Source organism: Manacus vitellinus, unplaced genomic scaffold (genome assembly GCF_001715985.3).
Source record: "Manacus vitellinus isolate BGI_N305 unplaced genomic scaffold, ASM171598v3 scaffold_21_pilon, whole genome shotgun sequence".
Lineage (NCBI taxonomy): Eukaryota > Metazoa > Chordata > Aves > Passeriformes > Pipridae > Manacus > Manacus vitellinus.
Genome location: NW_021939546.1, coordinates 1707852 through 1733770, shown reverse-complemented (window position 1 = coordinate 1733770; position 25919 = coordinate 1707852). Strand labels below are relative to the sequence as shown.

The 25919-nt window shown below is 38.7% G+C and overlaps 1 protein-coding gene across 5 annotated transcripts; it reads right to left on the bottom strand.

The window, feature by feature from the left end:
• Nucleotides 1–648: 648 nt before the first annotated feature.
• Nucleotides 649–22192, bottom strand: KYAT3 (kynurenine aminotransferase 3). 5 transcript variants are annotated; one of them, XM_018072327.1, is made up of 14 exons: nt 22148–22192; nt 18083–18183; nt 16484–16542; nt 15141–15285; nt 12609–12758; nt 11422–11508; nt 9899–10021; nt 9688–9808; nt 5711–5787; nt 5187–5276; nt 4388–4574; nt 3315–3388; nt 2805–2891; nt 649–1420 (listed from the first exon to the last, which is right to left on the bottom strand). In XM_018072327.1, exons 2-14 carry the CDS (start codon nt 18179–18181, stop codon nt 1358–1360), a joined length of 1362 nt encoding a protein of 453 aa, XP_017927816.1. In that variant the 5' UTR covers nt 18182–18183; nt 22148–22192; the 3' UTR covers nt 649–1357. The 5 variants fall into 5 exon arrangements, with proteins under 5 accessions (XP_017927816.1, XP_017927820.1, XP_017927817.1 ...); XM_018072331.2 differs by lacking the exon at nt 22148–22192 and adding an exon at nt 21885–21972; XM_018072328.1 differs by lacking the exon at nt 22148–22192 and adding an exon at nt 21761–21854.
• Nucleotides 22193–25919: the final 3727 nt, after the last annotated feature.

Genomic DNA, 25919 nt, shown 5'->3' with positions numbered 1-25919 from the left:
GGCTGCCCGCAGACCCCCTGCACAAAGCCCGCCGTGCTGCCCCTCGGGGAGTGACTCCGGGTCAGCTGTTCCTGTGCAAACTCCAGCAGTTCAGTGAAATGCCGCAGAAAACAAGTGTAAGCAAAACTGCCCCAAGTTTGCATAGGGCGCACAATACGTTCTTGGCCCTGAAACTAAGCAGAGACAATTCCCAGAAGGGGGAAGAAAAGACAAGTTTGGTTCCCCCTTACTTGCATCTCCTGCTACAGCTGTTCTGCTTTGCCACTGCGCAGATTCCCTCAGGAGAAGAACCTGGCCCTTCTCGCTGCAGGCCCCGCGGGTGTCGGGCAGCCCGGCTGTGACTCACGGAAGCCCTCGGCAAACAGACCCTGCACAGACTCGGCCCGACTCGAGCCGATACACACACCTGCTGGCTTGTGTGGGCTCCCTGTGTTACCCTGCACATTCCCGCAGGATGTGATCAGCTCCCCTTCTGTCCCTCCCCCTTGCACCCACCCTGGCAGCAAACATCAGGCCAAAGAGAAGGAGAAACCACAAGAACTGTTGCAAAACCAAAGCCCTCCAGCACTGGACTCCAGTTGAGGCTTTAATTCCCCAAGAGATAATCCTTATGCAAAATTAGTCTGTATGATAAGCAGCAATAACAGGTTTTCAAACCCAAACTATAAAACAGTGGAAAAAATTTATTCCTTCGGTACGAGCTATTCTCACTGAAAGAGAGGGATGGATAGGACAGGACTGTCTACAGATTTTAGAAAGTGCCGTTACTTCAATGCTTTAAAGCACACATGACTATTGTGGGAAATAAAATACTAACTATGCAACTTAGCACTTTTCATCTTATTTAAACTGATGCAATTTGTGCACAGACAAGGTAGGTAGGCAGGTATGTGGAAAGTCACTGCAATTATCTAACATGAGGCATGTCTTAATCTTCCTCTACTGCAGGTTATTTGGTTTCACAAACCATGATGTTTCTAAGTCTCTCTTTTTAGTTCCTATACTATCTCATAAAAAAGCACCTCCTACTTTTTTCTTGTAAGCTTTAAAATACCTATATCATCTATTTATTTTACACAGAGTCCTACCAATTTTTTTTCAATAAAAGAAGTGAACCCCATAGATTTATTTTTTTTTTAGGAAAAAAGTAAATTATTTTGAAAAGACTGAAAATAACCTCTGAGTTGCATTACACACATTTTAGGTAAATCATTGTTTTAATTCCTCAGCAGGTGGCAGCAAAAGTTATTTCCAATGTCATATTAATTCTGTACTGTATTAAGTAATTTGTTCTTAAATTTCCAATAAAACTCCCCTACTAGATAATTATACCATATGGAAGAGTTAATAAGAAAAATCAGCCTGTCTGCTTATTCCAGTTCTTCAGAATCACTTCAGCTGCATCTAGTGTGCTGTCTTTCTGCAAAACAAGGAACAGTTGCACTATTACTGCAAGTATGGAGTTCTTGAAGAGAGAGGCAGTCATGATTATATCATCCCAAATCAGTCTTCGGCAGTTTCACTCACATCCTGGAAATATCGTGTCAGCCAGTTTTTCCCTAACAGTTATTAGCTACAAATCTGGACTGCACAAAGAATTCAGTGCTGATTCCTTGAAAATATTTATTATATATATTTAAAAGATAACACATTTTCTCAGCATTTATACTATCACATTTAAAGAAAGCAATACTTATATAAATGCTTGGCATTAATGCAGTGATGTAACTTGGCAGCTCTGTTTTGGAGACATGCTAGCTTGCCTCTCTATACCTTCCTAATCCCTATGTGTGCAGTTGGGATTTTTTAATCTCCATGCAACCATGTTATGCTGTGAACCACTTAAAAATAATCCCCCCAAATATGGGTAATCTATCCATCAGCCATTTGTGTGGCTTGGCTACAACCTGGTGAGTCATACAGGTTGTCCAACTTGATTAGTCCAAAATGGTCAGTGCTGCTCATTGCAGACAAGCCACATTTACAAGCAGCAAGTTTCATCCTGGTTGTTAGTGGCTGAGTTTATACCAAAGACTTTACACCTCATCAAAAGAACTAAGCAACACAAGGGGAAACTCCCCTTCATTACTAGTTCAGGCTAAAGCTCTGATCTTTACACAGAACAATTAAGGATTTGCACATGTTCCATATGCTGACTCTGCTACAGAACAACTGGGAAACATCTCAGGGCTTTGGACTTATCAAAGCTTACCTACCTGTCCCCAAAGTCTTTCAGTCTTTTCAAGAACAGACTCAACAGGGCAAAGAAAATATATAAAGGAGGTGTTCACAAAATGGCAAAAATTAGCTAATTCACAAAAAACATGTTTTCTTTTGTAATTTGGAGCTTGTGTGAAACCCTGAGTATTTTCAAGCAAGTGAGCTAAACTGGAAGGTGACTTCTTTACTGTTTTTCTGTTGGACACTGCATGGGCATGAGGCATACCACTCTGCTGTACAGTTAATCTCTGCTCTGGATTATAGAAATCACGTTGATAGTTTACCCGTCTCATTAATTTTCACTGTCACCACTGGTCAAGAATGTTTTTAAAAATCAATACAGTAAGATAAAAAATGGTTACCCATCCAGTTGCTTTCTGCCAGTGCCCCTTCTTAGCCATGCCACCCACATTCATGGTGTAACGTCCCCCAGCAAAAAGACAGTTGAAGCTACTTTGTGCTGAATTTTACATCAAGCTAACCTTCTGTTCCTAAAAACATTCAACTCAAGAGATCCTGGGAAAAATGTTAGTCAGTCTTTTGCAGATTTCTGTACTGCATTGATTTTCAGGACATAAATTTACCTTAATGAAGCAAAAACGTATATATTTTTCAAACTGTTTCTTTGTTTCAGGACCACAGAATGCTGAAAGAGGAATTGCTGACAGCTTCTGAAACATAAAATAGAAATAGCATTTGCTTATTTATATGTGTTAAAAATCTGTTTTAAGCATGATGATTTTACTATTCCATTTCTAGAACTCTCCCTCACAACATGTGATGGAAAGATAAGGTTTGGTTTTGTATGCACAAGCTAGGCTTTTCTAAACTCAAATTACTTTTCTTGGGCAAAACATTTCAAAGGTACTTCTATTCAACAAACATTTAAACATGCCAAAAGAAAAGTGCTGAGGTGTAACACAGACCTACAGGGTACATTTTCAGCACATTTAGTAATATTTTAGTCACATAATTAACAGCAACACCAAATAATATTTTGAATGGAACATCTCTACTACACTATTTAATAACTAAGTTGCACTGCTCTTGCTTTCAATAGAAAAGCAATTTTGAAACCAGAGTATGACTCTTACCTTAGATGCTATCATCCATCTGACAAATTTATAATCATAAGGTTGTTTCTCATCTACACCAGAGAGATCCACATCTAAAAAAATAAATTTGAAACAAATATGTTGTAAGATTTCCTAGACTCCACTGGGAAAGCATTCATTAACAGCATTTTATTATAGTTAATATTTAAGAATAAAGATATATGCTTTCATTTTCGTATATAATTTCTAAATTATAACAATTAAAATGGGCCAACAGATTGAACCTTTCCATTCTGACCTGAGCACTTGCTTTCCATCCAAAGCAAATTCAGAAATGTAGCTTGGAAGAAAGCCATGCAGTATGCCAAGAAGTCTTGAAGCCTGGGTTATTGAGGAATCAGGGCTGTGAAGGGTACTGAAGGGGGCATTTATTGCAGGGACTGCAATAATCCCTGCAACTGCAGTTTTCTCATCTCTGAAACTGGAGTACCTAAAACTTTCTGTCACATGGTAAAGCTGTGAGGTCCAGCTGTGTTTAAACATTTCTCACTGAATAAAAAGTGCCATTAAGATCAGCTGGGAAAAATGCGGAACTAGAAAATGTTCCCCTGTGGAAATTCTTCCTCCAAAGTTGCCATAACCTGAATTTCCAAAAGGTTTTGTAAATTTCGGTAGCCTTTTACACTTCAGAAATCAGAATGCCTCAAAGAGCCTTCAGGGTATGACTTCAGATTAAGAAAAACAAAGAAACCAACAAAAAAAGACCAGAAAGAAAAAAGTACAAATGGTATGACCTGAAGGTGCAAGGCTCTCAAACATTCTCATAATCATATACCTTTTGAAAACAGAAATGTTTATCCACCTCCTTCATCCTCTCTAAAAACTTGGCAAAGTTTTGCAAAACACCAACAGTAGTTAGGATCATAAAGGCTTTGCTGAAGCTCATAAAGTCTACCTTACACACTAAGGTCAAACAGAAAATTTCAGTCCCAGCGAATACTTCTGACAACGTTATGCAAACGTGAAATGAGAATACAGTTTAAAATGAAAGTTGCACTTTCAGATTAACTATAGTTACTTTCCACACCCATTTTAATAAACTTTATACTAACTTAATGTGGAAACATCAACAATCATAAAGTATCCTCCATCTGGAATGACAGGCTTTAGTCCAGCTTCTTTAAGTAGTCGAGCCATCCGATCACGCTTGCTTTCCAGCTCTCGAGACAGTGAGTAAAAATAGCAGTCTGGGTCATCCATGCGTTTATAGTCTATCCAAAATGCTTGTGCCAAAGCCTCCTGGAAACATAACCAATGTTCAAAGTACTCATGAACAGTCAGTAAACTCACAGACACTCACACACTTCCTACTGAAATCACGTGGATTTTTATTCAATCCTGGCCCTCATTAAGCAAATCAGCACACAAATTACACAAGCTACATCCAAGTCTGTAATTTGCTTGTTACTTTGTGCTGTGGCAACACCCAAAGTACCCAATCTTTTGCTAGGCACTAATTGTGTATGGAAGTCACAGTCTTTGACACAAGGGTTCACAATCTGAATTGAAGCTAAATTTAAATTATTGATAATAATGCATCATAAAGTACTAGAAACTAGTAGACAGAGATAATGCTCAGTAAAACAAGACCTCATTGTAACAACTTTTATTTGTATTTGCTAGGAAATTGCTAAGATTGTCAGTTTTATGCAAGTGAAAAAAGAAAGAATCTGCAAGACTGATTTTTTTTTTTTAATGTCTGGTGAGCAGATCAAATTTATTTCCTCTTCTTACATTCCATTTAACATTTCAAAAACTAAAGATTCATTGTTGTGATTACTGTTTTATTACAGTGAGGCCAACAGCTTTCCTACACCAGAAAACAACCTCCTCTGCCCCATCAATACATACCTGTAATGGAGTTGGGCAAGTATACAGTGTATTTTGGTGAACAACTTGCAAATGCCTTATCAGGTTTTCAGGGCCAATGGACCAACCAAGCTAAGGGAGGAAAGCAAGCATAATAAAATTAAAAAATAATGAAAATTAGCCAGTGTCTGAAGTTTTTCATTTTAAGCAAAATATTTTACAGAAACATGAGCCATTTCAAAACATACCATATCACCACAAAACCGGGAAACTAAAATATCATAATATCCAAGAAGCTTGACTGGTTTTGAACAAATCATAATGTAGTGGGGTTTTAGTATTTGTTTCCTCACGGGCGCACATCAATCCAGAGACAAGAAGATAATTACAACATGGGTGTTAAAGACAGGTAATTGCTCCAACTGAATGATATTGTCCTGTTTTGGAGACATGGAGATTTGCCAGAAGCTTCCAAAACACAAGTCATAAAAACAGAGGCTTTTTTAGTGTAATAAATGCATTCTGTTATTTATATAACTGAAGTCTTTTATATTGAGCCTTCTTACCTTCCAGCCAGTTACACTGTAAGTTTTCCCAGCACTTCCTATAGTTACTGTTCTTTCCCACATCCCTGGCAAGGTAGCTGTATATAAAACAAAATTAATTTGGTACAGGTGAACTCACCCATGCCATGTAATCCAAAGAATTACTGTAGTACTGCCCTAGCTCAGAGCTGTGTGTTCATACATCATTGCACCATCTTAAGCAAGCAACGAGAATATTCTAAAATTTCAGCAATTGTAACAAATGAGAAAGGATATATGGGCCAATGCTTTTTAGCATGAAAAGGAGGTAAGGATTAATGGAAGGTGATAAAAGAGGCGGAAAATAAGAGGCACAGTTTTAAAACTACACGTTAGTTCTCCTCAGCAAAAATGCATAATTATTCATAAGAAAGATATAATCTAAGGAGTGGCTACCCATTCACCTGAGGACAGCATTATTTCTGATGCCTGACAACAGCACTGTGCACAACATTAACTCGGGCACTGCAACCCACTTTAATAGAATTGTCCAGGTCAATGTCACTGGCTGTCTTAGACATCAGGAAAAGAAAATAATTACTAAGACTTCTAACCCAGAACCAAACTAGCAGAGTGAGTAAATAAACTATGCTGTGTTATATAATTTGAACAGGCTTGGAACTGACTGACAGTAGCAGTTAGCTAAAGATGTCTGCAAGGATTAAGGGAGGCATGAAGGCCTGTCTCTGTTTCTGCAGTTGTATCTGATAGGAGACTAAAATCCTTTGTTTCCTTTCCAAGGAGATGACAGAGTAAAGGTCTCTTCCTGTAGTTTGCAATTTTTTTTCTGTATATTGCTTCTGGAAGCACTATTTGTACTCTTTAACTTAAGTAATTTTCAACAGAAACAGATAAATCAAGACACACTTAAGTCTGAGACACAAAGTTAGACTTTGTGTTAGACAAGGTTGCAATTGCAGTGGTCACCAACATCCATCTTCACCTCATTTGTATACTAGAACCGCTACCAGTGAACCTGTCAATTCTTAAATCCCCTCTCTAGGGAGACCAACAAACAGAGATTTTCCAAATTAAACCACAGTATTTCACACTGAAGTTTTTGCAGCAGTTATCTGCATTAGACATGGTATAAGTCTTTACAGTTATTTGAAAACATGTATTGTAATTTTTTGAGCAAACTTGCCAAGAAGAGAAACCAAACAGCATGAAAAAAATTGATATTCCTATTAGTCCACCCATATTGACTTTACTGCTCTGTGACCCTGAGAACAAAAAGGCAATATGAACAGATGCATCTTCTATCTAGCTCTACCAAGAGTACACATCACTTCCTAAAGGCACCCAAACTAGCTCTCACAGGCTGCAAAAATAATTGGCTTTCAAAACTAATGGCCTCTAGCAACACTGTTTTGCCACACAGTCATAGGTATTCAGCCTTGGAGACAGAATGTAACAGCATTTCAAACAACAGCAGCAGCACAAGGGCACAGGGAAAGAAGCTTTTACAAGTTTTAAATAGAGAGGGAAATTCTCTATGCCATATGGTAACTATATAGGACATCATATACACTACAACCAAGTCTGACTACAATTTAAAAACTAATGAAGTGCAAACTAACACATATAAGAAGCCTGTTACCTGGGATGGCACTCAGCTTGTTCAGAGGCTTGTTCAGAATCCTCAGTTATGAGATGCAATCTCTAAATCTGCCAGTGCAACCCTAATCATCATTCAGAGTCAGATGATGAGAAACATGATGAAGTGCTCTATGCTACAGAAAACTGCTTCAGCGACAGCACAAAGACTGTATTAATTTTATGATCTGTGGCTAGCAACCCCTGTTAAATTGTATTAAGGAACCACCATTAGAACATGTAAATTGATGCAATATCCATTTAGTATCTCCTACAAAAAAAGTGTCACTGCATTCAATGGAATATGAAAAAGGTTAATATGGAAATACAGGAGTTTATAAATAGTGAAATAACACACTTATTTTTATTGTATTATTTTTTGTAGACTTAAATAAGAAATCTAATCAACTTAGGTTAAAAAAGAGCAGACCTTATTTCTTTTACTGAAATAATGTTATTGTTTACAGTGTTACTCTGAAAGTTTTATACTACTTTTAACACTAAAGTTGAAGATGATATCATGGGATCTGTTAGAAAATATGCACCTAAACCTAGTTGGCCAACTTCCCAGGCTTTAACTTGCATTTTCATTAGACAGTACTTTTATATTTTATGCTGATCTACAGAATATCCTTTGTTCAACTGGAACATGTTTTGGTTTGAAGCATTAGATGACAATACTGATGCCAACAACAGTGGAGTTACTGCCTCTTAAGAATCCGTCACCTGTCCACTAAGACAAAGTGTGACTGACAACATGAGTGTTTGGACCTGCTGCTTTTGCAAAGCAAAATGGATTACCTTACACCACCCACAGAGATTTTGGTTCTGAGGACAGCTATTTGCACTAAATACCTGCTAAACTCATGAAGAAAGCTTTAATTTAACTGATTTTACTTTGCAATTGGGACATATGATCAGTTACTGTGCTAACTTGCTAGGATGCAGTGACTCAAATTACTATCACATGAATGTACCCAAAATGTTCCCCTTTTTCCATATCTTAGGGTTTTTGAGAAGGTATCACTATTAAGGCAACCACAACACCCATGGAATTAGGTCACTCTCAAAACAGACTCATAGCCTATGCATGACCAGTACAATCAATGTACTGTCAGCAACTGTGAGGCTGAGCTAATAAGTATTGCAAGGTCATTTAGATACAATTTCCTTTTTATTATTTACAAGATTCTGGTTTTACAATGATTTAGCCCCCATTAATTGAAAGTTTTTTTATTGCCACTCTGCAAATATGGAATTGAAGCACAGAAGCAAAGTTATTCAGCATTCAACCAGTGGCAAAGCCAGGAAAAAAGTTAAGCTTTTTCTTGTCTAATTTATATTTATATGTCTTGATTTCATTGTTTATTCTCAACTAGATGCCTCTACTGCACATGACTGAAATGTGCCTTCACAACAACAGTAACTACCTCTTAACAGACAGTTCATGCAAGATGCTACCATCAGAAACAAATTTTGGACTTTAGCCAGCTCAAATACATCAGGAGAGCCAAACTAAGACCACCACACTAGAAACTCTTACATAAATGCTTAGCTGTAGCATTATGGAACTGGGGAAGGAGTTCAGTACCCTGCACTAAATTAAATTTTCTGAGACAGTGGGAGTAATTCCACTAGCTTCAGTAAAACTGGGATCAAGAAATAAAACAAGAGGGACAGGGACATTACATCATGTTTGTTTTTCTGGCTTATTCTTGCTTCACCCCTGTAGCAACTCTGCCTGAAAACTTTAACATGCTTTCACACTGCACTTGCAGTGACTTAGTTCACTGAATCCAGTGTCCATTATTTGGACTGAATACAATGTCCAGTGTCTCTGTACTTTGGAGGGACACTGCTCATGCACTATCTCCACACTGACCTTTATACTACTTTTTCATTTTTATAACTAGTGGAGTAAAACTGATTGTATTCCTCATTATCCATTTCCCTCATTGATTATCTCTGCAATACTTTGAGAAGGAAGTTCTAATCCCTGTTCCTTCTATTAGTCCTTTAGCAAAGCACAGTCCAATACACATACTGTAACAGAAGCTATACTTGTCATGGCCCACAAAGTAACCAAATAAGGATGGGATATTCATATGATCATAACTGACTTATGAGCATCAATCCCACTGGTTTCTATGCATGTCTGCTCCAAAGTCAGTTGAAAATTCTATTTGGAAATTATTCTTTAAAACACTTTTCAGAAAAGGGGGGGGCTCTCCTCCTTAGACTCTAAACATTGCTAAATAGTCGAAGCTTGAAGTTTGAGCTCCTTCCAGCAAGCATTATCTCTGAGAGGCAAGCTTACAGCATCATTCCACAACCAATTCTAAGATACCACAAAAAATCAGTACCTATTTTAATGTGTTTATTCCCTTTATACACCAGCCATTCATACACCTCATCGCTGATGCACAGGGTATCATGTTTAATACACAGATCAGCTATTACTTGAAGCTCTTCCAGGGTAAACACCTGGGATACAAAAAAGTAGGGGACAATGCATTAATTATAGTATTTAAGGCATTCTTTGAAATGATAGTAGTGTCAAAGCAGGACTCTTACCTTGCCTATAGGGTTGTGTGGGGTATTCAGAATAATTGCTTTTGTTTTGGAATTAAATTTATTTGCAAGTTCAGCAGGATCCAAGACCCAATCAGCACTAGATGCAGAGTTTCCATTATTTTTCTAAAAAAACAAAACAAACAATAAATGTATGCATTACTTGAATACAACAGCCTAAAGAGAGATGCCTAACTTATCACCCTCAGACACTTCCATAACAATACTTGACAACCTATCCACTCTGTTCTGCTCTCCTGGGAGAAGGCAGTTCTAGGAACAGGCAGGGAGGCCTAATAGCAAGGCAAATTATTATGACAGTGGCTGTCTTCTCCTGGCCAATGTCTGTCTTAAAGCCTCTGCAGGAACTGGTTTCCAGGATGTTGTTGTACACCTGAGGATCATTACAGCGTGTGCTGCAGAAAGCCCCGTCACATGGCAGGAGTGTTTACAGCCTTGCCAAATACTAGAGCAAGTGTGGGCGTGCCTGACTGGGAACATCACCACAGAAGGGATTCAAGATCTCTTCCTCCTCCTTGAACATATGAAAATAGACAAGGAATTAAAAATCTGCACCACTGAGGCTCTGGGTTTATACACTACACAATACAAGTGTCCCTGTGGTATTACACAAGGGTAACAGAAGTTTGGGCCAGTTGCTATGGAGAACATAGAGCATGGCCACACTAACTTTCTGACACCTACACATGACTGGGAGAGAGTCAGACCAAAAACAAGGGTGTGAAACAGAAAATACTTGGAGGAACGCTGTCATTCAAAACATCCCTAGAAGGAGGGCATCCAGAGGAACAGTCTCACCTACTCCCACTGCAGCTGTGGAGGTTCTGTCCCTCTGTGTTGTTCTGATTTCAGTGAGTTCATTCAGCAGTCCTACCTAAAGAACCCCTCAGCCCTTCCCATGCAAAGCTACCAGTTGCACAAGGCAATGGTAAAGGATCAACACTTTGCATCCAGAACAATCCTTGCAAGCTGCCAGCAGAATGCCAGCAGTACCAATTTGACAATTAACCCATAGCAAAATTAGTCCTTTTTAACAATAAACAAAACAATAATCCTTGTATATATAGCAAATATGTGTACTGCACAATCAGTCCTTATTTAGCAAGCAGATTTTGGAAAAGTAACTGTATTCTGTCATTGTAGGAGTTGCTGAAGGGATCAGAAATCAAATCATCTGAAAAACAACAGATATAGAAATGGCACTGATATGTGATCCCCTTCCATTATTTGCACTGAAAACTGGAAAAAGCAATTTTAATCAGCTTTCAGAATGCCCAAATTAAAGCAAATGAGAAACACTGTTGCACCTTCTCCAACACTCATAAAATATTCTATCTGCTTTGGACTATCATTGTCTCAGACTTACACTCAGCCATCTCATTTTTATGTGATTGGATGTTACAAAAAACGATACAGAAAAGCATCTCATAGAAGGTGTTCATCAAACTGTATTGAGTACAGATGAGAAACTTCATATGATAAATAATTTTTAAAAAGCTACTCACACATCTCAGTGGGATAAAAACAGGCTTTGCACCCGCCATCCTTACCATTGGCTCATAACAGTCATAAAATGGCTCTATTATTATTACCTGAAATGACAACAATCAGTATTAGAAACAGAGAATTTACCATGCATGATGCCATCATATTTGCAGATCTACTTTGGTGGTATAACTTGTTAATGTTTCTGGTGCTCCAGATATAATGATACAACACTGCAGAACATTCCTCCTTTTAGAGCATCACACGACAATGCCGCCAGGCTGAGTATGATAAGCACTACTCATTTTTGACAACATACACAGGACGTTCATCTATAGTTACACACTACAACTATTAAGTTACAATATTACAATTTATGTCCTATAATAGATTTGAAGGTGCAAGGCAAAGATGCAAAAATGGCAGAAAATGACAGCAAACTGTTGAACCACAGCACAGCTGCCCTAATTCTGTCCATAAAATGCCAAGATTTCCAAGTATGTAGAAATCTCAGAACAGCTTAAGTCCTCAGATTTTATCCTCAGCAACAGAAGAGGAAGATATGCAGATGAGAATGCAATATATAGAAGCAAAACAAACAAAACACTGAAAGCAAAATGCATGACAACACAAAAAGGTTTTCTCCGCTATATATAGAAATATTTCAGTAAAATGACTTCTAGTATCGTTGTCAAAAAGGCAGACATCAGTAATGATGAAGGGATGACTCATCACAGCTAGTACAGTAAACTAACAATCCTTTCTCTGAAGGACTTTTCTGCTACCTATGCTGCCACCATGCAATGGTCCAAAACAGAATATGGTACCTAAAGGTCATTCAAACATCAACACTTCTTTGCACCACCCTTAGTCCTCTGTTGCAGACAACAGCCCAGTTGCTTTCTCAAGTAAGAAATCAAAGTGTACTGTGTCACTTAACAGTAACAGTGATAAAGAAACTGCTACAGGTACCATAAGTATGAAAGAAAGGTGTTTGTATGGTGGTGAATGATAGGTAGACATCAAAAAGATATGCTCTTAATCACAGCTTCTGAAACCATAAGTCAGGTGCACAACTGCAACAAATCAAACTAATGGAGATAGAAAGAAGACCCAACATTAACTTATATTTAAAAGTGGACAAATAAGAAAACAGGAAAATTCTCATTTCTGCAAGTATATGTGAATATTTCCAATAAAAACTTACTTCATCTCCCTCTTCTATTAATGCCTGTATTGTACTAAAGAGAGATCCATAAGCTCCCACGGTCACCAGGATATCTGTGAGAGGATCAATCTTTCTTCCACAAACTCTCTCGTACACTTGAGACAAGGCTTTCACCAGCGATGGATGTCCCTGTTCAGAGCAAACAAATGTAACTGATTGCTGTGTTCCAACAATGTACAAAGCCTGTCTTTGGGGGTTTTCCACATATATCAAAATAGTACATTTTGAAATAGAAAAATATGACATAAGCTCTCAGTGTTAATGGCTGTTAGCAGGTAGCATATTTTAAGCTTTTTGCACATTAGGAAAGAGTGCTTTCAATTTATTTGTATCTACTAGGAAATTCTTTTTCTATCTGGTGGTTTTTAATTTCTGCCGTATTATCACACCTCAGAGTAGCACCAGGTAGCCTATACCAGAGCTAGGACAAGAGATAGGAGGAGAGAAGGGAATACTCTGACACCAATTCACCCTCACACTCCTTTTGAGTCTCTTTCAGCTCCCTCTGTTTTCTTCCTTATCTTTCAACTAAAAAGTATTTGGTGCAAGGGAAATATTTTTATTCTGTTTATATACTGCTAATAAACAGGACTGTAATCAGAATAATGATTCATATGGTCACATCCCAAATCTCAGAGCACTATTCACCATTTGTGTCCCCTCCAGGGACACAGCAGTTAACACACTCTTCTCAAAATGTGCAAAGAACAAGAAAATAAACATGCAACAAAGATCATATACAACAAGGAAATAAGAAGACACAATGTTGTTTACTCAGGAAAACTGCAGAATTCCTGCTGTAAAAATCTTTTTTCTTTTGGGATACTTGGTAGAAATAAAGAACAGTTCCTTGGGAAAACACATCTACGTAACAAAAATCCTCTAAAATACTGAACATTATACCTCTATAGACAAGGCATTAAATCATGAACCTTTCTGTAAACAAAAACATTACCATAAATTAAGCTTACAAGTCATTGCTGATTCAAGTGACAGCCATTTCTTGCCATGTCATGCCAAGACAGGAATGCTACAGCACCCAAATCACATTAGGCCACAGCCCTACAGTCAATGAGAGCTCAATTATCAGATGGATAGAGATCATTCATTCTCATCCCTCCCAACTCTGCTACCACAAACACTTGTGTTCAAAAACCTTAGAAGTGTAGAAGTTTGCAGACAAAGTACAAAGGCTGAAGATGGGAATACTGGTAAAAATTCCTCTTTAAGTACTATTACAGTATAATATATTTTCCAACATTCATCATTATCATGGGAATTATCAAACCATTTGGATATAAAGAACAAAGTGATAAAAGTAAATACTGAAGAATTGCATGCGTATTTATGCTTGATTCGCAAATAGTTTTAGAGAATCAGCCTGTGAATCTTCCTCAGAAGGTAGACTTGGCCTGGTTTCAGCTGGGATAGAGTTAATTCTCTTCTTATGAGCTGGTAAAGTGATCACTGGGTTATGTCTATCTATGGTTAGCATTGCTGGGCCTGAACTGTGGATTGAATTCCTGGCTTGCTCTCAGGTCCACCTCACCACCACAAGCTTGTCTGGTGACCTCAGCCACCATCTCTGGGGCTGTCTTGCTCAGGTACTGTGGGACTGGGCCCTGGCTGGTGAGACCTCTGCCCTGCTCACTGTGATAGCTTGTCCTTCAGGGAACTGCTGGCCACTGCTGCTCCCCATCAACTTCTTAGAGAATAGTGAAAAAGTTATCTTGGAATATGTACACAGTGATGCCATGACTACCAACACAATTTCTGGCTTACCAGTCTGTAAGATGCTTTTATATCCCTGTTGTATAACATGGTCATCTAGAAAAATATTAAATAGATGCCTTAGGGTCTTGTAGCAATCCTGACACACAATTCTCAATTGGGCAATATAGTCTATCTTTACCACGAAATAAAAGATAGGCAAACCAAACAATGAAGTGGTCATAGTAAAACAGTAATAATCACTGGAATATCCTGCCTTGGACAATCATAAATGCCATACACTCACACCCAGCTCAAGACATAAACTCTACAAGCCAACTTCCAGAATGTGTAGTAACTATCTTCCAGGGGGCAAAGACTTACTCTTTTCATCCCTTCCTAGTCTCCAGTGAAATCTACTAAATGCTATGGGTCAATCTTTTCTTCATTGTAGAGTCTGTCTCAAGTGCTACTCTCTCATTCTACCATTATACTGTCTGGTTTGTGTTTACACAGAGGTAAATGTAAAATGTATCATCTGCACTCTTTAAACTGTGAATTCACTCTTCAGAGACAGTCTATCCCAGATGTGCTCCACCATTTTGCTCTAGCTCAGGGATTTGCCTTGAAGAAGCCTACACAGAGGAAGTTCATTAATAACAGATAAGGCTACTGGATCAACTTAGATTGGAACATAACAGTACAATCTACAGATAAAAACCAGTTTAAAGCAAAGTCAATTTTTTTCCCCTGTGGCCCATTCTCCACTGAACTTGGGTCCTTCAGTTCCACAATACTTACAAAGCCTCGTGTGTACTGGTTCAATCTGTCAACTGCTGCTGCCTTTGCCAGCTCCTCTTTCACATAGCTGGGAGGGGATATATCAGGAAGGCCTTGACCGAGATTAACGATAGAGGGATCTGCTGCCACTTTTGTAAATTCAACCCTAAAGCGAAAAACATCTTAAAGTTAACATAACAAATAAAATTATCTTTTCATTTTTTAAGATTAAAAGGCAAAAAAAAGTGTTTCACTTGGACAAATTCACAGCAGTGGAAATGGGTTTAAGTAGAGTGTTCACATGGAGAACTGAGGGCTGGGACAGTGGTAAGTAACCACAGGGGTCACAGGGCACCCAAGAAAACATTTGACTTTCTCCATCCACAGAATAACTTTTCTGCCAGCAGAACTGTGCTCAGATGTGCAAATGTACAAACACACAGTTACTCTGGATATAGGCAGAAATGGAACACCAGGCACATTAAATGATTTCAAGGCTAAATTCCATCAAGTGAAGGTGCCATTTAAACTACTCAGACACCTCTGAGTGCTTTTTTTTTTTTTTTTTAATTTTAGGCAACAGACTGCTTTAGACTGCTCATTAACTGTTCCTAGTAGCCTGCCAGATATGAATGTTAGGATTCTTGAACAGATTTTCCTTTTTCCCTTCACAAGTCAGCTTTACATTTTACTCTTTCCTCCCTACCAAAATATTAACAAGACTTTAAAAAACCCAAAACTAAACTAAAACCCCTCCATGTAGCATAACAGTTCTGTCAAAAATGAAAACACATTGCTAAAAAAATTAGCTGGAAGTTGAATGATAAAAGTACCTTGTGCATATGTGCACACATACATATATACATATAACTAATCTAAGCCCATAATAGTGTTTTCATCACCTAAGAAAATTCCATATTTACTAGTGATGGCAATATTGTTTTAAGACCAATTTAATACCTAGAAACACAAGTATTAAAAATAATGAACTAAATTATAAAGACAAGTATAATGGCTTTAAAAAGAAATCTGACTTATTTGGTAAACACGAATCAAATGTATTGGAAATACATTACCCAACAGAATCAACAGTTAAATTTAAAAGTCAGCTAAACTACCGTGCCCAAGAGTTATATTTGTCTTATGTGGTTTACTGGATGAAGAGAAGTCTAAGCCTAATATTTAAAACTCAAAAATAACAATTAATCACACCTTTAACTGAATTTCATTCACTGCTTCTAAACAGGTATCACATTTATTCCAGCAGAGATAGCAACTGCCATGTACCTTATTATCAATTTGGAAAGGAAATACATCCGCCAAAGACATTTTCTGAACTTTGCAGATATTTTCCTTTTACTCACCACACATTGCTATCAAGGCCTTCAATTCGTCTTGTGTTTTTGTGTCTGAAGGCCATTGTCTGCAAGATCAAAATATACAGACAGAGGGGTTTTGTTAAGAAAGACAAAGTACAATATTGTTGGATTCTGCATGACAAACCCTCTTTCATGCTTTCTCAGTTACACCACTGCCAGCTGAACTCAGTAGTTACACAAAATTATAGACATGTTCTTTCATTAAAGCTTCCATAATAGCTTGAATTCAGATTAACACGAAAACACACAAAAATATCCTAAATTCTCATTCGTCATTATCTAAAGCCACTAAACTTTTAGCAAGGATGGAGGAGGGGCATAATTTAGCTCAAGAGTTTTAATAGATGTCCTAAAAAGAAAAAAATACTGTACATACTTTATTTTTCTTTTCTATGATATGCTAAAAACTTAAAGACTGTGCTATTTCTAGCCCAATTCCTGCTCAATCCAGTTTGGAAAGCAAGCACTTGCAATGTAATTTTATTTGTTAAATTGATGGGTAAGAGGAAAGTAGCAAAGACATTTGCTATTTTCATTCAGATTTTTAAAACTTTAAAGTATCTACTCAAAGCAGTAAAAACCCACAACAGAACATGTTTTTGCTGTATATTCAGACCTTAAATTAAGGTATTGGAAGACTCCTGTAGAATAGACTTTCAACGACTACTCTATATAGAGGCAGAGAAAAACCTACTGATAGTTGTGATATTTTTAAGATAAAAAGAGAAAGGAAATTTAGGAAAAAGAAAACCAGATTTATTTCTATGGGCAAACAAAAAAAGTGCAAGCTCGTATCTATTTTTGTAAACCAGCTTGATACCGGGAAAAAATTACATAGGAATTACATAGTCCCTCAGTACCCCGGACACTCCTGTTTCTTTGAGTCAAACAACTGAGTTTTAGCACCTTTTACCACTACCAGCTATTGTTATTGTCTGAAAGATTCAAAAACCATATTCTAGCCACCATACTCCGAGAAAAAAATGTCAGCATTACCATTACACTCCAAGTTTCAACTTTGAATCAATGGAAATGACTCACAGTAGAAACATTATGCAGCAGGTACACTTTTGTACTCAAGCTGTTTATAGTAATGAATACACCATATACATTGTGATTTGAAGAATAGGAAGCTATAAAATTAAACAGATACTTTTCTGCTCATGTCTTCTCTACAGATCTGATTCTGACCTCATCAATGTGACAAGAACACCAGAGGAATCCAACACAGGACACCTTTTATTTGTCCTCATGAAGAAAACTGTAAAGATAACTAGACAGGTGAAGTCATACTTCTTAACACAGAACAAAAGGGAGTTAAGAGAGAATTCTGACTAGGTAATCTGTACTGTATATATTTAAAGATGCACATATGGTTTAGAAGAGTAATCCAATTTTACAGTGTATGTTTTGTTAAATATGACATGTTTGGCTGTCTTTCAAAAAGACAAGTAACACTGGTACTACTTAGACTCAGCCACATACACATCTTTTTTTACATGCTGATTTACGTGACACAAAACTAGTGCATCTCTAAAATATTGCATGAAATAGTTTTCTCTACGAAGCTGAAGGAATACTTACTGCAGAGGCTGAATGTTTGATGGATCTGGAAAGCAAATCTGTTCGTAGCTGGCATGTTCTAGTGCCACGGCAACAGAAGCTTCGTGAAGCAAAAAACATCTCTGCATAATAAATAAGTGACCTGAAAAACCTTACAGATTCTAGGAATGAGCTTCTACACATCACTAAGCAATTTTAAAAGATAAGAGCCTCTCCTCTTCCCTCCAGTGATTTTGTTTCAATTAAGTAAACTCTAGTAAACTCTTGCCACAGTTCTAACCATAGACGATGAAACTTTCTGACAGTGCTGCAAAATGTTTCTGAATGTCATCTCAAAGGAAGGTTTCCTTTCTTTGTCAGCACTGATCTTCTTTTCTTTGAACAATAATTAAGACTAAATGAAATTCAAGCTTCAAAGTCTCCATTAGAATTGTTGTGAAAATGTGTCTGTGTAATAAAAATTGATATTACAGTTGCCAATACAGACAGAACAGAAAAAGAGCCTAAAAACTACACATCTTTAAAATTGGTCTCCATTTCCAAGTGTTTCAAATCAGGTATGCTGAAACCAGGATCATTAAGATCACCAGTCACACTAGAGAGGCAGGCCTACACACTTTATGTAGCTATACCGAGTTCTGCCACAGTGACTTGGCAAACATCAAGTATCTTCCACAGCAGAACACAGAGAGCTAGAAAAGGAGTTCTGTGTGGAGTAATAGATCGTTCACTGACTGGAGAAATTATGTCCTATTAATCAACAACTATAAAGAAAGAAGTAAGAGCTGGTACTTCAAGCAACTACTTCCAGAATGTATTTTTAACACTATCATTTTTGATATTATCAAAATGACTGGAATACGTTAGAGAGAAGCATGTAACCCACAGATCTATGTGAGAAACACAGTAGCCACAGCAGTATAATTATTAACTTTGTTTTCCAAAGTTTACTCATTAAAGGATAACTCCTGCTCCACCCAGACTTTCCTACCTGAAAAGGTGAAGAGAACAAAAAAAAAAGGGTTCTTTACACTTACAAACTAATAGAAAAGGCCAATCAACACTCCCTTTTAAGGATGTCTCATTGAATGACTTAAGCTTTAAAAGTATGCTGGTTTTGTCTTTGTCTTGTTCCAGGTGCTACTAACTCAGTCTCAATTCTGAAATTAGGGTCTTTCTCACACAGTACTGAGTTGTAGCTAACTCAACCAGACCTTCAAAAATACCTATGTAATCCCATTGCATTTAGCAATCTGCAAGTAATCAATTGTAGTTCCTTTACAAGAAGAAACTCTGCTGGCCTGAGGACTAACAAAAGTAAACAGCAACTAAATCTTTGACACTAGTTTGCAGATACTCTGAAAGACACAAAAGAAATATATCTGTTTTAAAAAGACCTGTAAATCCATTTTAAGTTACTTCTAATATAACCACTTAGCACATTCACCATAATCTTTGATAATAACTATGTGAAATCAAAAAGATTGTGAAGGTCTCTATTCCTCTCCTTGTGCAACCTTACAAAAACTACTTATGTAACATACTGGTACTAACTTAAAATGTGACCATGATAATAGTGCTATTCCCCAGGGTGATACCAAAGGCAGCATTGCTCTTTCAGCTGCAAATGCTTGCAGTAGTTAGTTAGCACTGAGGGGCAAACATGTATATCTCTGCCTGTTTCATTTCGTACTGAGAATAGAAAAATTAAATAAAAATCTTGCAAGCCTTACATGCAAAACTAACTTGCAAGTGTTGTTAGAAAAATTATTAACAGTTGTAAATATTTCCAGCATTAGTGCCAGGCTGCACTGAAAGGCAGTGTGGTATTTGTGAACCATTATTCAACACAAGGCAGTCATGCAAAACCACAAGATTGCATGAGCCACAGCAGACCTGTATCACTGTGGTGTGGCCAATATCTGCAAGTACCTAAAATACCTGAAGTGAAAAAATATCTCCACCTTTAACACCACAAAATGTAGGAACTGTGAAAACTTTATGGGGAGCATAAAATGGAAACAATACTTTGCTGAGGAGCCTCAGTAAGAAAAGGCACTAGCATTTCTCCCACTGTGTTTCAATCTTTGTGACACTTTTCCAGTGAATGCTGAACAGCATTTGTTCAGACTCAAGAGCACTCAGAGACAACTACTGACCATCAAATGAAAAAGCCTCATCTAAAATACTTTTAGGACTTTTTATTTCCAAAATACCTCTTCCCTCATCTGCAATTGAATATTTCCACTTAAGCTACTCTAGGGAGTAAAGGGAAAGGCCTCCTTAACATAACCAGATACTCTCCTACATTGATCTCAAAAAAAAAAAAAAAAGAAGAAAAGAAAGAAAGAAAGGCCTACTCTTTTTTTGCCCAGACTCATACATTCCCTCTGTAATTGTCTATGACATATTAAAACCTATCACAGGCTCAAAAGAATTATTCACTGGTACTTTTAGGATGAGTGCACTCTTAAATATTACTGCTGTATGTGTTTCAGCAACAACCAAGTATGTGTAAAACACGTTAATGAGATGGTTTATAATGTCCTAAGCTAAGGTTTTCTCATCAAGATGCAACATTTATTCCAGCTCAGGAAAGTTACAGTGTCAGGCAGCTACAGAAGCAATGCAAACCCTGTCTCAACTCTCTTCAAAACTGGTAAAGTTCTTCCAACACAGAAAATGCACTGATCTTTGTGGGGGAACGAAAAGGTATTTTCCTCTCTTATTCCTATTAATGTTTCTTTTTTCAATCTTGGAGTCAGACACCAGCATTCTGGCCAAGAGTCATATCTGTTAAACTCAGAAATTAACAGTAAGGAATACTTTTCCTCCCATTCTAATTTTCAGTGCTCTGAAGTATTCATGCTCTAACTCAGCATACCTGGAATTCAGGCTTACATACCCATAGAGAAAACAGGAAAATTAACACATTAGGGTAGAAAGGATAACAAATTACTACTCCTGCAGCTTTCTGTATTTTTAGGGGAGTGAGAAGCAAGGAAAGCTATCAGAAACGTCAGTGCAGTAAATGTTTTTTAATGGGAATGGGAAGAAGACATATTCTGGTTGCTAATCTGGCTTAAACTCAGGTTTGGTGATTTGAACTAGACTGGAAGATACAGTTAGACTTTGTCATGGGAACTGTATGAATGCATCTGTGTCCTAACAATCATTTAGCTCATGCTGTGCTTTATAACTGCTCCAGCACAGATACAACCTCTGAGTTGTAGACTGTTATGCTCCCTTCACAGCTGCCCAATCTCCTGGTCATACAGTACCCCGACCTCAGATGCTGCTGAACCACCAGGACATTTTATGGAAAGTTATAATTTTGTAATTATTTAATTTTGCTCCTTTGAAACTAAAGGCCAAATGCATCTCAGCCAAAGGCTGTGAAGCCTTTGAAGGACTGTCTCTTCCTACTGTCTAGAGGATGAAAGCCTTAGAGATAAAAAGGTGCCACCTTGCCATGGAGGCCTCTCCAGAACTTTTTTTCCCTTACCATCTACAGGTGATAAAATGAGTTATCGAGCCAAGAGAACAGTTGCCAAAATCACTGTTCTCAGGAACTTCAAATCCCTGAACGTAAAACCTGCTCTCTGTGAAAGATTTATCGTAGTAGCCAACATTTTGTCCTTTCTTCTCCCATAATCTACAAGCAAAGGAGAAAACTGCGTGCAGAGAAATAAATTTTACCGTATGGACGGAGGAGAGTGATGAGGTTGGGGGGGAGGTTTACTTTTTTCCCCCCTCGCAGAGCAGCTTTACCATTTAGCCATTCTATACTGCACTTAGGCTCCCACCCACGCGTATTTCCAACCTGCAGCACAGAGCTGGAGAGGCCAGAACCTGCCGGGCACCAGGACCCCCGGCCCTCACCGACAGGCCCGCAGTCACCGGGGTGTTCCCCGGGCCCGGCATCGGCCGCTCTGCGGGGCCACAACCGCGGCCCCGGCTGGGAGCGGGCCAGGCCCGTCCGCCCCGGGGCGCCTCCCCCGCAGGCCGAGGCACGGACGGGCCCCGAGGCAGCGCCTCCGCCCCGGCCGGCGCCGCCACAGCTCCTCGCAGCCACAGCTCACTCACCGTCCCGACGCCGCCTCGCCGCCCGCCGACACCGCTCCCGCCGGGGCGGAGCCGGGGCCGCCCGTCCCGCCCGTCCGAGGGGCGGAGAGCGCCCGTCCCGCCCGGTACGGCCTGTGGGCCCTGAGGGGCGTCAGCCGGTCGAAGGAGGTGATTGTTCCGCTCTGGGGCGGCCTCACCTTGGATATTGTGTGTAGTTTGGGGCACCACAATGTAAGAAAGACATTAAGCCATTAGAGAGCGCCCAAAGGAGGGCCGTGGGGATGGTGAAGGTTCTGGATGGGAAGCCTTATGGACAGCAGCTGAGGGCACTTGTTCTGTTCAGCCTGGAGAAGAGGAGACTGAGGGGAGACCTCATCGCAGTGTACAACTTCCTCACGAAGGGAAGTGGAGGGGCAAGTACTGATTCCTCACTCTGGTGACCAGGAAATGGCAGGAATATGAGTCAGGGGAGGTTTAGGTTGGATATCAGGGAAACGTTTTTCACCCAAAAGGTGATTGAGAACTGGAACAGGCTCCCCCAGGGAAGTGGTCACAGCATCAGGCCTGACAGAGTTCAAGAAGAATTTGGACAATGCTCTCAGGCCCATGGTGTGATTTTTGGGGTGCCCTGCAGAGGGACTGGACTCAATGATCCTGATGGGTCCCTTCCAACTCAGCATATTCTATGATTCTATGAAACTGGGTTCACTGGTTACCTTCTTTGGGTTGTCTTTCTGGATGGAATAAAGTGTCAAAATCATTAACAATCATCTCATACCTAAGCTGACCACTTATCAGAAAAAGAGTTCAGTTTTCCAGATTTCTTCAGGTATTCCACTAACTCACAGGATTTGCATTTTTAAGGTTTCCCTTCACAACCGGGACAGAGACCTCCTCTCTCTGTAAATAGAAAAGTTCCCTTTAATCAGGACCTCAACATCACTAAATTATTCAGTTAGAAATACATATATATATATTTAAAATATTTCTGCAGCCTACATTTCCTTTATAAATCTTTACAAAACTGATTTGCTTTAATATCAACATCACTGTACAGAAGTTTAAGAGAAAGATTGTACAACTCCAATTGACTTTGTATGCTAAGTCACACTGTGACTCTGCAGAGCTGAAAGAACCCACCAATCAGATTTTACAAGGGTCTGGCATGACATTATGTGTCAAATGCATTTCTTGTTCAAAAACATTCAGTAATACAGATAAGTATTTTTGAAAGAACTGTACAAGCCAATGACAAAATGTTTTCCATAGCAAGTCTTCACTGTTTTTTTTAATGTGGATACTAGGAAGAGATTTGATGTGTCAGTAATAATCACAAAGCAGGCATAATGCAGATATCAAATGTGATAGATACACTACTTGCATATCACTGTATGTATTGTCTTGTGCATATAATCATTGTGTACATTCATAGAAAATGAAAGTGAGAGCTGACCAAAGAGAAACAGTTTCATAGACCAGACTAGAACACCTCTACTTGGATGTATAAATACTCTGACAAAGCCAAAACAAACCAGCAAAATTAAGAAACGAATCCCAGAAATTATTTTAGATCCTAAATAAGACACACAAAGAACCTAACACTTTATTCTGTTTTTCTGTCATGCTTTTTGAGAATTCTCATGATCTCAAACACGGTGCTCGCGCTGACAGAGAAGACCTCTACAGGCATGCACCGGAGGGCAGCAGATCCCGACCTGGGCTGTATCATGAGGTGCTTCAAAAAGGGGGGAAAAAAGAAACTTTAGTTTAATGTTGGCCGTTTGTCCCGTTGATGGCCATATTTTTCACAGACTATTGTTTACAAAGCAGATATCATGGGGAAATCCATGCAGTGCTATATGTCCCAGGCTTCTGCACCACCCTTGCTCTAGGTCCATGATACAGATAGCTGAAGGGATGTTGTTAAGATAGTGTTGATTCATCCTCAGATGATGAAACAAACACTCTTACCCTCTTAAGTGATGCTCAGTGTTTACCAGATCAGCAGAGATAGTAAAGAATAGAGAAGGTTTTAAATCTTGTCTGCCCCAACTGGCCCTGATATTTCATCTCTTGCAAGACACCTGATATGTGTGACTCCTGTTGGTAAAACAGAATCTTATAAGCATGTGAGTTAACAGGATCCACTGGAGTTTAACTAACACAGCAAAGGCAGTAGTGTTTGTTCTATTAGTTACAATTCTGTAGCATCTGGTGTGTCAGTTTTGGTCTAAATTTCAACTGAAGTAATATGAAAAACATACAAGAGGTCCAACTTTTGCAACAAAGTCTGCTGTAAAATGGACCACTATGAAAATTCAAGTTGCTACCTATGCTCAGTAGCAATTTTTCAAGTTCTTCCCTCCAAAATGACAATTTAGCTTTTTTTAATGTAATGACGTTGTGTTTTGAGCAGGAAAGCCTCAGTTTGCATATCAGTCAGAAGGTCTCGAAGGAGGCTTGTTTCAACAGTGTTAGAGAAACCAGGTGAGCAGTCCAACCTTCCCACACTTTGAGCAGTGTGAAGGGCCAAAACTTTGTTTCAAAAATACTTAGCTTAAAAGAATTTTACAAGTTCTGGCACAGCAGGGAGAACAGGAACACTGAGCCTAATGGTTAAATACGTTGCCTTGTGAATGCAGCATTCAACAGTATTCATAAAATTAAACTGGTCCTGAACCCTAGGATTCAGCTAAAGCAGTAAATTTAGGTGTGGTGAGGTATTTGCTTTTTCAGGTTTATCTTTCATATTTAGAAGTAATATTTATTTATATATTTAAAAAGTAATTTTGCTGGCACCTGGATTAAATTTTCTGGACTATTTTAAGTACCCCAAGTATCTCATGCTGACTTTCGGTTTAGAAGCATCTCACTCATTTTGAAAGTGCACAGTAATGCCTCCTCAATTTTTGATGAAAGTCTTACATGGCTGGTCTAACTGCTTAACACGTTCTCCTTCATTAGAATTAAGAATTAGTGCATTTTTAGGCTAATTTCTTTTCATATAGTCTGGCTCCATCTTTTTTGTGAAGTAGGAATGGTGGTCAGGAGTTTCTACACTTCAAAATAGTTTGGTGAGGCAGTTCAATTGAAGAGGAGAAAATCACTTGGCAGAACTTGGATGCCCAAGCACACTATTAACAGTCCATGGAAAATCAGCTGACTTTATCTCTGTTTTGTCCATCAGAGTTTTCTACCCTAAGCTGCAGTAGCTAAGACTCTAATAAACCTGTATCTTGGTCAAATCAAAATTTAAATCAGCTTTCCCTTGGGATATAGCCAGTGCTTTCCAAAGTGGTATTATACAAGTCATAAAAATAAAACCTTACACGTGGCAGTTCCAAAAGACACATATGTGTTGTAATTTCCTTTTTATATAGATTTAGGGCCCCAAAGAATTTTTTTTGTCAAAAGAAGACATTTAATTACTGATGGGACATATAAGTCTTTGTCACAGACTTGTTTACCAACAAGAAATAGACAAAAGCCTATTTTTCTGATCACAAAAGCAACTGGACAGCAGATGAGAGTCTCTTTGCTCACAATTCCTCTTCTTAGTCTCTTTCTCAATTCCTTTTCTCCCCCAGAACTGCTATGCCTTTCAAGTCCTGCTTTTCAAGCAAAAGCACAGAAAGACAAGCTGATGTCTGCAGCAGTTCAGTGTCCAGCCGTGTACTCATGCGTGCAGTAGATGAGAGAGGACCCCCACACACCTCTTAGTCATGGATAACTTGGAGTCTCTCAGTGGGAGGGACCATCCTTACCCCCAGCCCATATTGCCACGCTGCCACTT